Source organism: Dipodomys merriami, unplaced genomic scaffold (genome assembly GCF_024711535.1).
Source record: "Dipodomys merriami isolate MVZ:Mamm:240054 unplaced genomic scaffold, mDipMer1.0.p SCAF_48, whole genome shotgun sequence".
Lineage (NCBI taxonomy): Eukaryota > Metazoa > Chordata > Mammalia > Rodentia > Heteromyidae > Dipodomys > Dipodomys merriami.
In genome coordinates this window covers 1752170-1767140 of record NW_027206046.1, presented here as the reverse complement: position 1 = coordinate 1767140, position 14971 = coordinate 1752170, and the positions used below count along the sequence as shown (strand labels likewise).

The following is a 14971-nucleotide window of genomic DNA, read 5'->3' as shown; positions in this document are numbered from 1 at the left end:
TGGGAAATCTGGATCATTGTAACTAGTGTTTTCTAAATAATTGGGTAAGAAACTGCATAAGGATTCACTGAAATAGCCATTACAGGCCCACTCCATACTTCCTCAGATCTGAGCCACCTGTACCTGGTTGGAGACTTTGAAACCGAGTTAGGACAGCCCCATTACACTAGTTCTATCTGCAAAAAAAAAAAAAAAAAAAGCCTTCCTATCTATGATTTTATTGAGCACTTTGTAGGACAGGCAGTAGAGTAAGACTGGCAAAATCACCTCAACCTTGTCTGTGAGAAGACTGCCCCGGGGCTGACAGTTTTAATTTAATGTAATTGTTAAGATGTCGTGCAGAGGGGTTCCCATTTCATGGAGTTGACAGTCTTAAACGACTGTTAACAACTGACAGAATTCCAAAGCCTTCTCGTTTCTTTCCTGGCATTTAAACCTAAGATCTAAACTGGGGAAGGACTTGATCTTTCACTTTGGCTTCATTCCCCTATAGACTTTCTAGAAGGATGAAGTGAAGTCAAAAGTCTCAGAACTTGAAGTTACTGTAAATGTTAGGTTGTCTGTCTTGGGTTCTCTGCTCTTGGGAGCAGCCTTCCTCAAGGGTGAGAGCCACACATTATTAACAGTGGGTGTCATTTTCATTTCTTGTGCCCCAGGAAGGCAGCAGGTGCAGCACAATGACAGGAGGCCTCAGGGGGCAAGTAGACTGACTTTATTTCAGGTTTTATAATCAATTTAACTCATACTAATTGGTTGGATAATGGCGTTCTACATTTCCACAGACATTTAGTTGGCATCTATAAAAGAAACCCCACAAGCGTTTGCTAAGCAAGTGCGACTGAAACCGAAAGATGAGTTCATTAATATTACGATTGTTCCTAATGGGCAGAGCTACCCAGTGGCCCCAGGTCCTGTGGTCTTTGAGCTTTTTTGTTTTGTTTTGTTTTGTTTTTTAGAAATGGAACTGGGATACGCAGTTTCTCTCAGGTAGAATTTCTGGCCATTTCCAGATGTGTGCTCTTTGTCTTGCTAAGCCCTTTGTAACAGGACGTCAGGTTTGGATACTGTACCTTTGAAGCCTTTGTCCATAATGTATGTGTTCTGACGTCTGTCCATTCCACAAGCACCTGCGTACAAATCATACAAGGAAAGAAAATGGGGCGGTGAGGTTTTAGATTGCCTGGGGGTCTTCCCCTCTCCCTTTTTTCCCCTTTTCTCTTATCCAGAAAATAGTTTGCTAGAAAACCTGAATTATTTTGAGCAGACAAGACTTCTTAACATAAGCTACAGCGCCCCCTAGCACACACGACCTTCCCTTTAGGGGAATTCCGAAGGCCAAGTTCAAGGCTCCACTTGTAGAGTATGGATGCAGCTGTACTAGTTAATTCCTAACGTTAGGGAAGGATATGATGTTCCTAATTCTGTCCTGTTGGATTTAGGAATAGAAGTAGGGACAGTTTCTCACCTGCCTTAGCTGTCTTCTCCTGCCTGGCTCAAAAGAGAGGCAGACATGTCACCAGGTTCTTGATTAGTCATCTTTATAGGAAATACATTCATTCTCATCCATAGCTGGCTTACTCACTTGCCATTTAGGGGGAGAGGAGCAGACTATTTGCATATAGTTAAGACCTTTTTTTTTTTTTTTTTGGGTGGGGCATGAACTCAGGGCCTGAGTGCTGTCCCTGAGGTTTTTGTTATTGCCGGTCATGGAGCTTGAACTCTAGACCTGAACACTGTCCCTCAGCTCTTCAGCTCAAGGCTAGTGCTCTACCACATGAGCCTTAGCGCCACTTCTAGTTTCTGGTGGCTTACTGGAAATAAGAGTCTCATGGACTTTCCTGTCCAGGCTGGCTTTGAACTATGATTCTCAGATCTCAGCCTCCTCAGTTGGTAGGATTACAGGTGTGAGCCACCAGCGCCCTGCTTGTCTCTTGAGTTTTTTCACTCAAGGCTAGCACCCTACCACTTTGAGCCACAGCGCCACTTCTGTTTTCTGGTGGTTAACTGGAGAGAAGAGTCTCACAGACTTTCCTGCCCAGGTTGGCTCTGAATCCCAATCCTCAGATCTCAGCCTCCTGAGTTGCTAGGATTATAGGTGTGAACCAGTGGCACGTACTGCCAATGGTTTTCAACTCCAAGAATTCGTTTCTACCCTGTGCTGTACTGTGCTATCTTTTCCCAGGCTCCCACAACGCCTGGTCTTGAGCTTCACCAAGAAGCAGAGCTTTCAAGCTTCCTGAGCCAAGCTTGTATTCTCTTGCTACTGGTGATCTCAGAAGAACAAAACAGTCTGACATTCCCAGGTTGAGACATTAATGAGTGGCTCAGTCAAAGCAAAGTCCGTCCCTCCTTTATTCCCCAGTGCTGAACTGAGGACAGGATACCAAAAAAGGCATCCAGCAAGTGCTTACTAAAGTACAGTTTGGCTGCACTTTCCCAGGTTCCTGACACTGAAGACCAAACACTGCTGCCTGGATACCTCTTCCATGTGACTCTCATGTTGGTTTATAGGGGTTCACTCGGAGCATCTGCCTTATACAACATATTACTGAGTGACACAGCAGAACAAGGCCCAGGTTTTCCTAGAAGGACTATAGGCTACCTGCACCCTTTGGAAATATGACTGCAATGGTTTGTAATGCTGCCGTCTGTTTGGCCCTTCATTGTTGGCAAGGGCTTCCTTTGCCCTCCCTGAAGGAGAACAGTGGGGCTGTTAACTTTGTGTGTGTGTGTGGGGGTGTGTGTGTACTGGTCCTGTGGCTTGAACTCAGGGCCTGGGCACTGCCCTAGAGCTGCTTTACTCAAGGCTAGTCCTTTCCTACTTGAGGCAAAACTCCACTTCCGGCTTTCTAGTGGTTAATTGGAGATGAGTCTCCTGGACTTTCCTGTCTGAGCTGGCATTGAACCACCATCCTCAGATCCTAGCCTCCTGAATGGCTAGGATTATAGGTGTGAGCCACCACCACCAAGCTCTTAACTTTTTGTTTTTTCCTTTTTATGAAACAAGTGTTAGAAACTTGTTCAAGTCTATACCAGCAAATGTGAAGTTGAGTTGCAGTTAAAGCTCAGATCTCCCCCAAGTGTGCTGCCCTACTAGCATTCTGCCTGCGTGTGAGCTAGCAAATGACAGTGGGTGGTACTCTGGCTCCGGTGGTTGTGGGCTGCGGTCTGTAAAGCAGAGAGGAATCTGGCCTGAGTCCAAACGATGTTCCCATTCTGGCCAGAGATACCATACAGTGTTGAGGGGTGGCGCCTCATTGAGTGCCTTACTGTTCAAGGGACCCACAACAAATAACACAGCCTGCTTGGCCTGGGCTTAAATTCCTTGCTTCCCAGGCCTGCCCCAAAGTAGATGATTCAGACTCTTGATTCCCAGTGCTACCAGTGCCAAGGAACTTCAGGGATTAGTAGAGATGCTCACTTTCTCCTTGAGATTTACAGCCAGTGGGAGCCTCAGCTCAGGCTGATGACCTAGAAAAGCCATGTTCTTTGTTCATTCATTCTTTTTTTCTGTCTGTCACAGGGCTTGAACTCGGGCTGGGCACTGTCTCTGCAAGTTCTTTTGCTTAAGGCTAACTCTCTACCACTTTGAGCCATAGCACCACTTCTGGTTTTCTGGTGGTTAAAGTCTTACAGACTTTCCTGCCTGCGTTGGCTTTGAACCACGATCCTCAGATCTCAGCTTCCTGAGTAGCTAGGATTACAGGCATAAGCCATCAGTGCCAGCTGCATTCATTCCTTTGCCATTTTGTAATTCCTTGCCCTGATTTCAAGTCTGACTTGCCGAGTCCCCTTTGCCGTCTCTTTCAAGATACCAGGTTGGAGCTCAAGGAGTATTAATAGATTCTAACCCAGGTTCTCCAGATCTTTGCCCAACCACCCAATCTAGTATTTGAGAGAGAGCTCAGTTTAGACCACTGGTGGGTCTAGGGGGTCTCTCTGGGGGATATTAGGCTTTGGGGCAAGAGAGCCAACTCTTATCCATACCAACAGGGCCCAGAGAAACCCCAAAGGTGTTGACATCCCTGTCATTTCTCAGTGCTTCTAGGTCACAATTTGAGAGCTGTAGGGCGTGCAGTTATGACTTGTGCCCTCTACCAAAAGTAGCTTAGTTCATCCACACCCACCTACATGGTGAGAGCAGAGGATGATGGGGGGCTTTAATGCAGGCTGCCTTCTTTGGATGGGGCATTGGTGGGCGACTAGATCATGTTAGGAAGGAGGCCTCTACAGCAAAGAGTTCTGGGACAATGGGGGTGGTCCAAAGGGCAGGGATGGAGAGTAAAGCAGGTGCTAGGGCCTGGTCTGGGGGTGGGGGGGGGAAAGGGGGAGGGCTGGGGGGTCTGACCTGGTGAGTGTGGCTCAGCGGGGCGGCTGAGGTGTCTAAGTTCAATGTAGAAGTCCTCGGGCGGGTACCTGGCCTCCAGGGCACTGATCTGGAAATGGGAGTCTAGTGAGAGGAATGACAGGGAGGAGCCATTATTCCCAGGGTCTGGTATGGCTGGAGAGGGGTGAGAAGGAGTCAGGAGGCAGGGTCAGGGGAGAGGCAGCCTGCAAGGAATCCAGGCCTCTGGCTAAGCACTCAAAGGAGTCTGGGCTGGAGGAGCCTGTGGCATCTGCCACAGCTGAGGCCATCTGCCTTTACTTCCCGCCACCTCCACTTCCACCAGAACAGGTGCCCACCAGGGCAAGAAGCCCCTTGAAAGGGGTACCTTGGAAAGGCCTGGATTAGAGTTCCTTTTCCATCTGGAGTCCTTATAACCCAGCCCTAGCTATCTCCCCTGTAGTTCCCCAGGCATAACTACCCATTCCCTATACTCTTAAAGAAATGGAGGCGGCCCTGGGCTTCAGTTGCTAATGACAGTCAAAATGGGCCTGGTTGTTTTTTTTTTCCTCCCTATATCCCTTCTCCTGGGGGAAACCCATGCTTAGAACCTGTAACCCTCTTCCTTTGAGCTGGGACAGGGCCTCCCAACAGGGGAGAACAGGGGAGGACATGATAGGGAGGACCAGACTGAAACCACTACTGACCTAACACGTTCACATAGCTGTAGGGGGTCCAGCCTGCCGTGTCTCTGTCAAGGGACTTGTTACTCAGCTGTTTGGAGAGTAGGAGAGCCATTAATAACCTAGTGGCCCAAATGCCCCTCCCCAGCTGCCACTCGGCCCAGCCCCAGATCACCAACCCCTGGACCATTGAGGGAAGAGAAGCAGATGTTGCCTGAGGCTAGTGACATCATGAGCCAACCAAACTGTTAGGCTGCAGTTAGGGGATTCCCAGACGACTTTGTGTGGCAAAGGGGTAGGGACAAGATCAAGGCCACTTTGTGTATATTTGTGTGTTCCAGTCCTGGGGCTTGAACTCAGAGCCTGGATGTTGTCCCTGAGCTACTTTTGCTTTTTTTGTTTTTGTTTTTTTTTGGGTCCAGTCGTGGGGCCTGAACTCTGGGCCTGGGTGCTGTCCCTCAGCTCTTCAGCTCAAGGCTAGCACTCTACCACTTGAGTCACAGTGCCACTTCCAGCTTTTTTCTTTTTGCTTATGTGGTGCTGAGGAATTGAACCCAGGGCCTCAGGCATGCAAGGCAAGCACTCTACCACTGAGCCAACTTTGGCTTTAAGCTAGCACTCTTATCATTTGAGTTACAGCTCCACTTCTGGCTTTGTGTGTGTGTGTGTGTGATTAATTAGAAATAAGAATCTTGGATGTTTCTGCCCCAGCTGGCTTTTTCCTGATCCTCAGATCTCAGCCTCCTGAGTAGCTAGGATTACAGGTGTGAGCCACTGGTGCCTGGCAGCCGGGCCTCTTAAGAGCCAAGAATGCCTGAACCAAGCTGGTCCTGAGTGGGGAAGCAGGTCAGCTGAGCCCAGATTGAGACTTGGGCAGGATGAATCTCCTTTCCATGGTGGAGGGCAAGCCCCAGGGTGGGGGGTGTCTGGAGGCTTACAGTTCAGTTCTTCCTCTCCTTGCATTCATTCTCACAACTGCCCTTTGTATAAGGCCTGATGCTATCATTTCTTGCCTGGGGACCTGAGTGTGGGCCTTGGAGTGAGCCTGACAGCCACACTCACTTGAGGGCTTCCAGGCACTCAGTGCTCCTCTTTCATAGGGATTAGGCTGACAGTGGCCACCACCCCTGTCCTTGAGTCTGTTACTGTTGCTGTGGGTTTGGGCTGTAATAATCCCAGGTCTCTGGCAGGAAATGTAATGTGTAGTGCTGGTAGTCATTCTCCAGAGGGCACACAAGGTGCTGCAGAGCTGCTGGTGTATGAATGCTATGTCCCGGGCCCAGGAAAGATGTTCTAGAAAGCCAGTCTGTCCACTCCCCGAGTGGTCGTGCTGTTTGGAGTGTGTGTACATGTGTGATGTGTGTAGGTAGATGTCAAAGAGTGTGCAGCATGAATCCATTACACCTTGCCATGTTTGTTTCTGTTTTTGGCAGTATTGTACTGGGATTTCAGCCTTGGGCCTTGTGCTTGCTAGGCAGGCACACTGAACCAGGCCTCCAAGCCTTTTTATTTTGCTGGTCCTGGGCTTGAACTCGGCCTGGGCACTGTCCCTGAGCTTTTGTGCTCAGGGCTACCACTTGAGCCACGGCTCTGCTTCCTTCTGGCTTTTTGTGATGGAGATAAGAGTCTCACAGACATTTCTGCCTGGGCTGGCTTTGAACTGCGATCCTTAGATCTCAGCCTCTTGAGTTAGCTAGGTGCACAGGTGTGAGCCACCAGCGCTTGGCTCCAGCCTTTTTCCCCCCTACTTATGTGTGAGATCTGATCTCTTCTCCCAGAGGGCAGGCTTCCCGTTGTAGCTAGGATGACAGGCCTGTACCACCATGCCCAGCTTCTTTCTTTCCATTGAGATGGAATCTTGTGAACTTTTGTGCTTGGGCTGGCTTGGAACTATGATCTACCAATCTTAGTCTCCCCAATCTTAGTCTTCCTTGTAGCTGGAATGCTAGGTATGTGTCACTGCACCGTTATTCGTTGAGAAGGGGGAATCTCATGAACTTTACTACTCGCCTGGCTTCTGAACCCTGATCCTCCCAAGTAGCAGCTAGGATTACAAAAGTAATTTCCCAGCCTTTCAATCATCTTGATACAGATTCTGGCACATTACACGGTGTACTCCGTTATCTTCACATACAGACTGAGACAACTAGGCCAAGGACATCTAGCTATATTATCAGCTAGGTTATGCTGGGAGCTGTCCGGGAAGGACCTGTCCAGGAGACTGCATACTTGCCCGACTCCCTGTTTATAAGTGGGGGTGCGTTTCTTTCCTGAGCAAAGGGGAGGGCTCAAAGAACAGTGGAAGCTGGGGAATCAGGGACCCGGTACCTTGGTGGGGCTGTTCCTGTCCAGAGTGCTGGCCTGGCTGGTGGCAGGCCCCCCGCACGCCAGTGAGTGGTAGCTGGCATTGGAAAAGCACTGGGCCTGGCTGCTACTTTGAGACAAATCTAGGAAGAGAACAAGGTGCCATATTCCATCATATACCTGCCCTGGCATGAGACACCACCCCCCCCCCCCAAAAAAAAATAGTACAAGGGATGTTTATTGATTGTACCCTGCAAAGTGACACCTGAAACTCCCCTACCCCCAAGCTTCCTGGAGTTCACTGTGCCCCTGTCTATAGAGAGCCTGGGGTGCTTCCATCCTGTGGAGGAATGTGGGCTCCACAGGCTTCCATGCCCCTGGGCTTTCATTTAGGTCTGGGGTAACTCTTGCCCTTGCTTCTTTCCTAGGGTCAAAGCACTTTGTTCCTGTTCCTCAGGAGTCCAGAAAAAAACCTCCACAGGCCTGGGGGAATGCCCAAGGAATGCATGGGAAAACCCATCCTTCAGTTCTCATTATAGAAGAACACACACACACACACACACACACACACACACACACAAAGCAGATGTTGGCTTTGGCTGAAACCCAGGGAACAAGATCTGTACTTGGGGCACCTCAGTCTGTGCTGACATTCCTGCCATGGTATATCGCATGCAGCACTTAGTAGGAATGGTTCAGGAGGCTGGAAGCCAGCCAGCTAGGGAGATCTAACATCCTGTGCTCACCCAGGCCGGCCTATGCAGATGTCTGTGACCAAGAGACTCTAGGGTTCAGAGCATTTTGCCTTCTACTGTGTATATTAAGCCTGTCTTTGTCATCACAGCACCAGCCCAGGGCTCACTGGAGAGGAAGCATCTGGCCAGCTGCCCCAGGCTGACCCCCTCCAGCTTCCTCCCACGTTGTCCTACTGCTGGTCAAACTTTGCTACCTTAATTCCACTAACAGGGCCTCCTACGTCAGCTGCTTAGCTGAGGCTGCAGGAAACACCCTGTTCCCTAGCCTCATGATGATCCAGCAGAGGTTAACTGTGCCATCCACAGTAACCCCCAGTGCCCCCCCTCCACACACACGATGTGGCCCTTCTGCATTATGTGTGTGGACGAGGTATGGGGAGTTCCACACTCAGCTTACCTGACAGGGAGTAGTCGGTGCTGGTCATCCTCATGGCAGGGGTATAGGAGACACGGGGAGCCAGGTCCCGGCCCTTCTCTTTCTGTCGTCTCCGGCGCCAGGCGAATAGGCCCAGTAGCACCACGATTAGGAACAAGAGCAGCACGATGCCCGTGACGGCACCTACCGAGTGCCGCTCTGTGCCCAGAGCCGGGCTGATCTTGGTGTACGGATTCAGCTCCTCCATCATGAGGGCAGCTGCGGGGAGAGGGAGGATCTGAGCCTAGGGCCAGCCTGCTTGCTCTTCCCCTCTCCTGGATCTGGAGTTAGAAAACCCACGTGACCCCAACCATCACTGTGCCTCAGTTGCTTAAACTCTTACAAGGGGAGAAAGTTGTATGTATGTGAAACAATGAAAACGGCCTTTACAGCTGGGTGCCAGTGGCTCATGCCTGTAATCCTATTCAGGAGGCTGAGATCTGAGGATCACAGTTCACAGCCAGCCCAGTTGTTAAGTCCATGAGACTCTTATCTCCAATAAACTATCAAAAAGCCAGAAGTAGAGCTGTGGCTGAAGTGGTAGAGAGCTAGTTTTGAGCAAAAGCAGCTCAGGGACGGTGTCCAGGCCCTGAGTTCAAGCCATAGGTTTGGCACACACGCTTACACAAAGGCCTTCATGATTTCTTTTTCCATTGATGACAAAAAGCAATGGGTTAATGTAACTCATCCAAGATCATAAAATAATTGGCAGTCAGGAAAAAAACAGAATCTACCTCTCTGCTTACCAGTTGTGGGACTACCCACAGTTTGGTAAATTGTAAGATCGGGACCATAAGGGGGTGACCATAAGGGGGTGGCATTACTCAAAAAGAAATGTATTTATTACTTGATTTATGTAACTATAACCCCTCTATATCACCTTCATAATAAAAATAAGTAAGGGACCATAGCCTACCACCACCAAGGGGTCACGATCATCCAGTACTAGCTAGCGGGCTGCCTGTGTCTATATGTGTGTAGGCCTAGACCCTCTGCTGCTGCTTGGTCCAGTGTGGGGGTCACCTTCTGGCTCCCCAGCTGCCAGACCCCTCCTTGGCCATCAGCAGCTGGCTGAGTGGGGCTATGCAACTACTACCACATTGTTTTCAGTGATCACAGCCACAGACTGCATGGGCATGGCTATCTTCAAGGAAATGACTTGCCCAAGAACACTTCACAGGCACAAGAAAAACCTGGCAGCTAGTCTGTCTTTCCTGAGCCCTGGCTTGTCTTAGGGGGGAGCTCACCAGGGATGAGCACAGGGAAGCCATGACACTAAATTGTCTGCTGTCTCCCAACCCTCCCTTCTTGAGTGAATAAAGGGAGGAGTCCTTAGAAACCCACTCACATGGTAGGAACTTCTGGAGTCCCGCATGGGATCCTTTCCCACAGCCCTTGCCCCGGTACTCTGCCTCCTGCATATTACCTTGGTCACACCTGATTCCCTTGAATCCAGGGCTGCAATAACAAGTGCCAGTCACGTGGTCACAGGTGGCGTTGTTCATGCACTCACACAGCTGCTGACACCCGTAGCCAAAGGTTCCTGGGGCACATCCTGTGTGGCAGACAGAGGGCAGGCAGTGAGATACACCCATCCTCCCCTCCTCTGTGGAGGGGTGGCCATAGGTCTATTCCAACTCAGAGTAAAAGCCTGTTTACCTATAGCCCAATGGTGTTGCAACCAGCATATGAGGATGGACAGAGTATATGGCCCTGGTGGGGCAGGGTGCAATAGAGGAGAGGGCAGAACTTCCTCTCCCCTACACCCTCCTCCAACACCTCTAACCAGCACTCTCCCTGGACTGGATGCCACAAGGGCTTTAAAGAGAACCCAAGAGCCAGGCACCGGAGGCTCCCACCTGTCATCCTAGCTCCTCAGGAGGCTGAGATCTGAGGATCAAAGTTCAAAGCCAGCCCAGGCAAGTAAGTCCATGAGATTTATCTCCAATTAACCACCAGAAAAGACAAAAGTGGAGCTATGGCTCAAGTGGTAGAGCACTAGCCTTGAGCACAAAACCACAGAGACAGTGCCGAGTTCAAGCTCCAGGACCGATACCCTCCCCTGAAAAGAAACAAAAGAATGATGACTGAAGTCTGGGAATATGGCTTAGTGGTAGAGTGCTTGCCTAGCATGCACGAAGCCCTGGGTTCCATTCCTCAGTACCACATACACAGAAAAGCCTTAAAGTGGTGCTGTGGCTCAAGTGGTAGAATGCTAGCCTTGAGCACAGAGAGGCTCAGGGACAGTGCCCAGGCCCTGAGTTCAAGCCTCAGGATGGAAAAAAACAAAACAAAACAAGACCTGGCCTTCCTCTAGTCCTTCATCACCTCTTCACACTTGCTCTGCCTTCAAGGTCCATGGCCCCAAGTAGAGGAAGTGATTCTTCAGGCATGATTTCAGTCTCTTTCCCTAGCAGTAGCCACAAAAGTCAAGACTAGGGGGCAGCTTCCCTGCGGGAGCCACAGACTTGGTCCCAACTCCGGGATCAGGTTGGGTTGGCTTACTCTGTTCACAGTGGCGCCCGGTGAAGCCTGTTCGGCAAGTGCACTTGCCACTAATGTGATCACAGCTGGCACCATTCTGACACTGACACACACGCCCACAATCCTTTCCAAAAAACGCTGCTGGACAACCTGGAGGAACAAGATCTCAGGTCATAGTGGCGGCAGGAAAGATGGAACAAGTGTAGGGTGCAGTTGGGCCCCTCTCGACTTCTCTAGGGGCTACAGTAAGAACCTGCATCAGTGCCTTCTGAACCCTCCACACCATGCTGGTGGGGTATGTGGAGCTTCAGAAGCAAAGGCCAGGCCCCATCTCCTTGCTGTGCATGGAGAGTCTGGTCTGGCTGAGGGTTGGAGTACTTAGTCCTGCCCCTACCCCCCCCCCCCACCACCACCACCACATTGGAGTCCAGACTCTTCCCTCCCTCAGGACAGGCCATAGGCAAGGGCTCTGCCCAAGATGGCCAGTAGGTTGCAGCACAGGATTGGGAGTTGCTGAAGCCAGGAGGCGGGGCTTACGCTGGGTGCAGAAAAGTCCTGTCCAGCCCGGGGTGCAGTGGCAGGTCCCGTCCTCTGCGCTGCAGGTGGCTCCATTGTGACAGCTGCACGTGTGGAAACAGGCAGAGCCCCAGAAGCCTGGTGGGCATGCTGTGGGGGATGGGGATGCAGAAGAGGAAGGCAAGGTGGAGAAAGGAAGGGGAATCAGGCGTCAGATCCAGGATGCCAGGATGGACATGATGACCTTTCCTGGCTGTCAAGGGCTTGAGGCTCTCATCCCAGAGTTCCTTTATTTGCCTCTTGGTGGCCCAGCCTGGGGGGCCCTTCTGTGTGTCCCCTCTAGGGGGACCAGCTGATTTGAAGCATGTGGGTAAACACTAGCTTACAGTGTGTGCCAACTTTCCCACAGGCCCAGCCATCTAACTGGGACTGATGGGGTCTCACCATGAGGATGGTAAGTTCTCCAACAGGGCAGAGACTAGGTCCCTTCCCCCTTAAACTGGGGGGCTATTATCTGTGCATTAGACTGGGCCCACCTAGTCTGAACACATGCACTATCCAGGCCTGGAATGGCCAGGACATCATTTATCAATATCATAAAAATTCTAGCATGGCTGGGTGCTGTCATCCTAGCCCCTCAGGAGGTGGAGATCTGATGATCCCGGTTCAAAGCCAGCCTGGGCAGCAAATGAGACTCTTATCTCTCATGAACCACTAAAAAGCCAGAAGTGGAACTCTGTGGCTCAAGTGGTAGAGTGCTAGCCTTGAGCAAAAGAGCTCAGGGACAATGCCCAGGCTCTGGGTTCAAGCTCCTAAATCAGCACACACACACACACACACACTCCAGCATGGGTTCAAGCTCCTGAATCAGCGCGTACACTCTCTCCCTCTCTCCCTCTCTCTCTCTCCTTCTCTCTCTCTCCCTCTCCTTCCCTCTCTCTCTCTCTCTCTCTCTCTCTCTCTCTCTCTCTCTCTCTCTCTCTCTCTCTCTCTCTCTCCCTCTCCCTCTCCCTCTCCCTCTCTCTCTCTCTCTCTCTCTCTCTCTCTCTCTCTCCAGCATGCCAGACCTTGATCCTCTGCCCCAATACAAACTAACTCAGACTGCTGAGTTAGAATTAATTCTTGGGATTAATAGCGTTAATGGGACTGTCAACAATATCAATATCTTTAACACCATCATTTAACAATATGCATGGTCAGTCTTAGTAATGTTAGCTAGGGAGCAAAATGGGAATCAGGTAGCATTGCTATCTGCAGTGGGAGATTTCAGCCCTGAAGTGGGAGGTGTCAGGGCAGAGAGGTTCTGACTGGAGCATTCACGGGGTGGGCAGTGAGGGTGAGGGGCTTACCCTGTGAGCAGTCCTTGCCAATCCATCCAGGGAAGCACTGGCAGGAGCCATCGATGGGGCTGCAGGTCCCGTTGTTGGCACAGGAACAGAGCTGGGCACAGTCCTGCCCAAAGTGCCCTCCAGCACACACTGTGGGCACAGGACATGCTGGCACCGGCCCTCCCACGCAGGCCACCACCCACAGCTGTGCCCAGAGGTTTCTAGGCCGCAGCCATGATCATCCTTCTGCACCTAACTGCTTAGTGCCCCTCATATTCATCCTTGTAGCCTGCAGGAGACTGTTAGGAGCTCTTACAGAGGAAGGGGCTGGGCATGCGGGTGGGATCACTTGACAGGCTGGAAGTGGTGGGGGTGGGTGTCGCTCCTCTGTGCTCTGTGCAGTGCCTTTGCTTCCCATTGCCCTTGCTGTCCCCTACCCAAGCCATGATGGATAGAAGTGCTTCACATAAGCTGGGGGTATAGCTCAGTGACAGAGTACAACTCTGGGCAAGGCCCTGAGCTTCACCCCAACACTGTGCAAATGTTTCCCAAATATTAATTCACTTAACTTTGTAATGCTGTCATTATTATATGTCCTCATTATTCCATGGCTAACACCGCCTTACAGATGGGGAAACTGAGGCACTGGAAATGTTCAGCAACTTACTGGCTCAGTACAGTGTGTGTGTGTGTGTGTGTGTGTGTGTGTGTGTGTGTGTGTGTGTGTGTGTGTGTGTGTGTGTGTGTGTGTGTGTGTGTGTGTGTGTGTGTGTGTGTGTGTGTGTGTGTGTGTGTGTGTGTGTGTGTGTGTGTGTGTGTGTGTGTGTGTTGAACTCAGGTCCTGGGTGCTAACTCAGGTCCTGGGTGCTATTCCTTAGCTTCCTCATTCCAAGCTGACACTTTACTACTTGAGCTGCAGCTCTACTGGCTTTTTGGTGGTTCATGGGAGATTAGAATCTCATGGATTTTTTTTTCCCCTGCCCATGCTGGCTTTGAACCTCAGATCTCAGCTTCCTGAGTAGCTAGGAGTCGAACAGTGCCTTGGCAGCTCAGTACCTTTCAGCCAACCACATCAGCCTGTCTGTTTCTTGGCATTTGAAACAGGGAGAGGAACCAAACCTGGTTAAGGGTTTCCCTAATTTCCAGCCAGGTTCTCATGGGCAGGATGACCACACCGTCCTTGTTTGCAGCTCAGATTCACCTTTCAAAGCTTGCAGAAAAAATAAAAAATCACCCATCCTCCCTTTCCTTGCCTCTGGAAGATGATTTGTATGGGGGAATCTACCAAACCCTAGACTCATTTCCATGGGGAACAGGATGCTGGAGCTTACCCCCACTCCTCTAAATCTCCACCCCCAACACAGACTCTTAAGATTCTCTATCAGGACAGTCTTTTCTTTGAAGTCTTTCTCACATACACAAGACTGACACATTCACCCGCAGAGCTGCTAATGCGATCAGTCTAATACATTAATTGGTCGACTTCTTCGTTGAATCAAGAGCGAGCCAGGGGTGGGTGGGCAGCGTGGCTGGGAATAGAGGTCTCTTGCAAAGAAAACATCTGGTTATAGATTTAATCTATGTTTAATGATTCTGCACAAGTAGTGTCTGTAATTTGTAACTCGGTGGAAAGCCAGTCATTAGAAAAGTGTCAGTTCAATTTTTTACAAGGTTTGAGACTTAACCAGGGCAGTTGCCATTAATAGCAAACTCTATTAGATCTATATGTGGAAAATACTCATTAGGCCAATGGGCAATAAATCAGACAACGAGGATGCGAGAAGAGACTCCTCGGGCTGCCGGGGCCCTAATTTAGACCGGGCCTAGCTATATTGACGGGCTGAGTCTCTGATGTTTAATAAGTAAACCTCAGCCTGTCGGGTGATGATTAAACTCTCCTAGGAGGGTTTCAAGCAAATGAAACTGTCACATCTGTTTCCCTGGGGTCTAAACTTCTCATGACCTCAATGCATCGTGGAATCAACTTTCCACTCATACATATTAACAGGCCTCCCCGACTCAAATAGCCAAGCTCAGCAGGGATAATTCATCAAAAGAATGGGTTTCCCCTGAGAGGTAGTGAGCTCTCCATCAAGAGAAGTATTTCAGCAGGGGCCAGATGTGATCCTTGCCGAGGTGACCTTGTAAGTTGCCATAAGCTC

The 14971-nt window shown here is 50.3% G+C and overlaps 1 protein-coding gene across 7 annotated transcripts in view; it reads right to left on the bottom strand.

Moving 5' to 3' along the window:
* The window catches only part of Megf11 (multiple EGF like domains 11), a 281143-nt gene that overhangs the window by 10427 nt on the left and 255745 nt on the right, over positions 1-14971 (bottom strand). Inside the window, exons 16-24 of one of the 7 annotated variants that reach the window (XM_069995095.1) lie at positions 12831-12959; positions 11503-11631; positions 10987-11115; positions 9908-10036; positions 8464-8700; positions 7336-7454; positions 5032-5098; positions 4349-4450; positions 1071-1127 (exon numbers count right to left, since the gene is read on the bottom strand). In XM_069995095.1, coding sequence (XP_069851196.1) covers positions 1071-1127; positions 4349-4450; positions 5032-5098; positions 7336-7454; positions 8464-8700; positions 9908-10036; positions 10987-11115; positions 11503-11631; positions 12831-12959 — 1098 coding nt within the window. Of the gene's footprint in view, positions 1-745; positions 1128-4348; positions 4451-5031; positions 5099-7335; positions 7455-8463; positions 8701-9907; positions 10037-10986; positions 11116-11502; positions 11632-12830; positions 12960-14971 lie in introns of those variants that run through there. The other 6 variants (XM_069995098.1, XM_069995101.1, XM_069995097.1 and 3 more) reach the window with 6 other exon arrangements.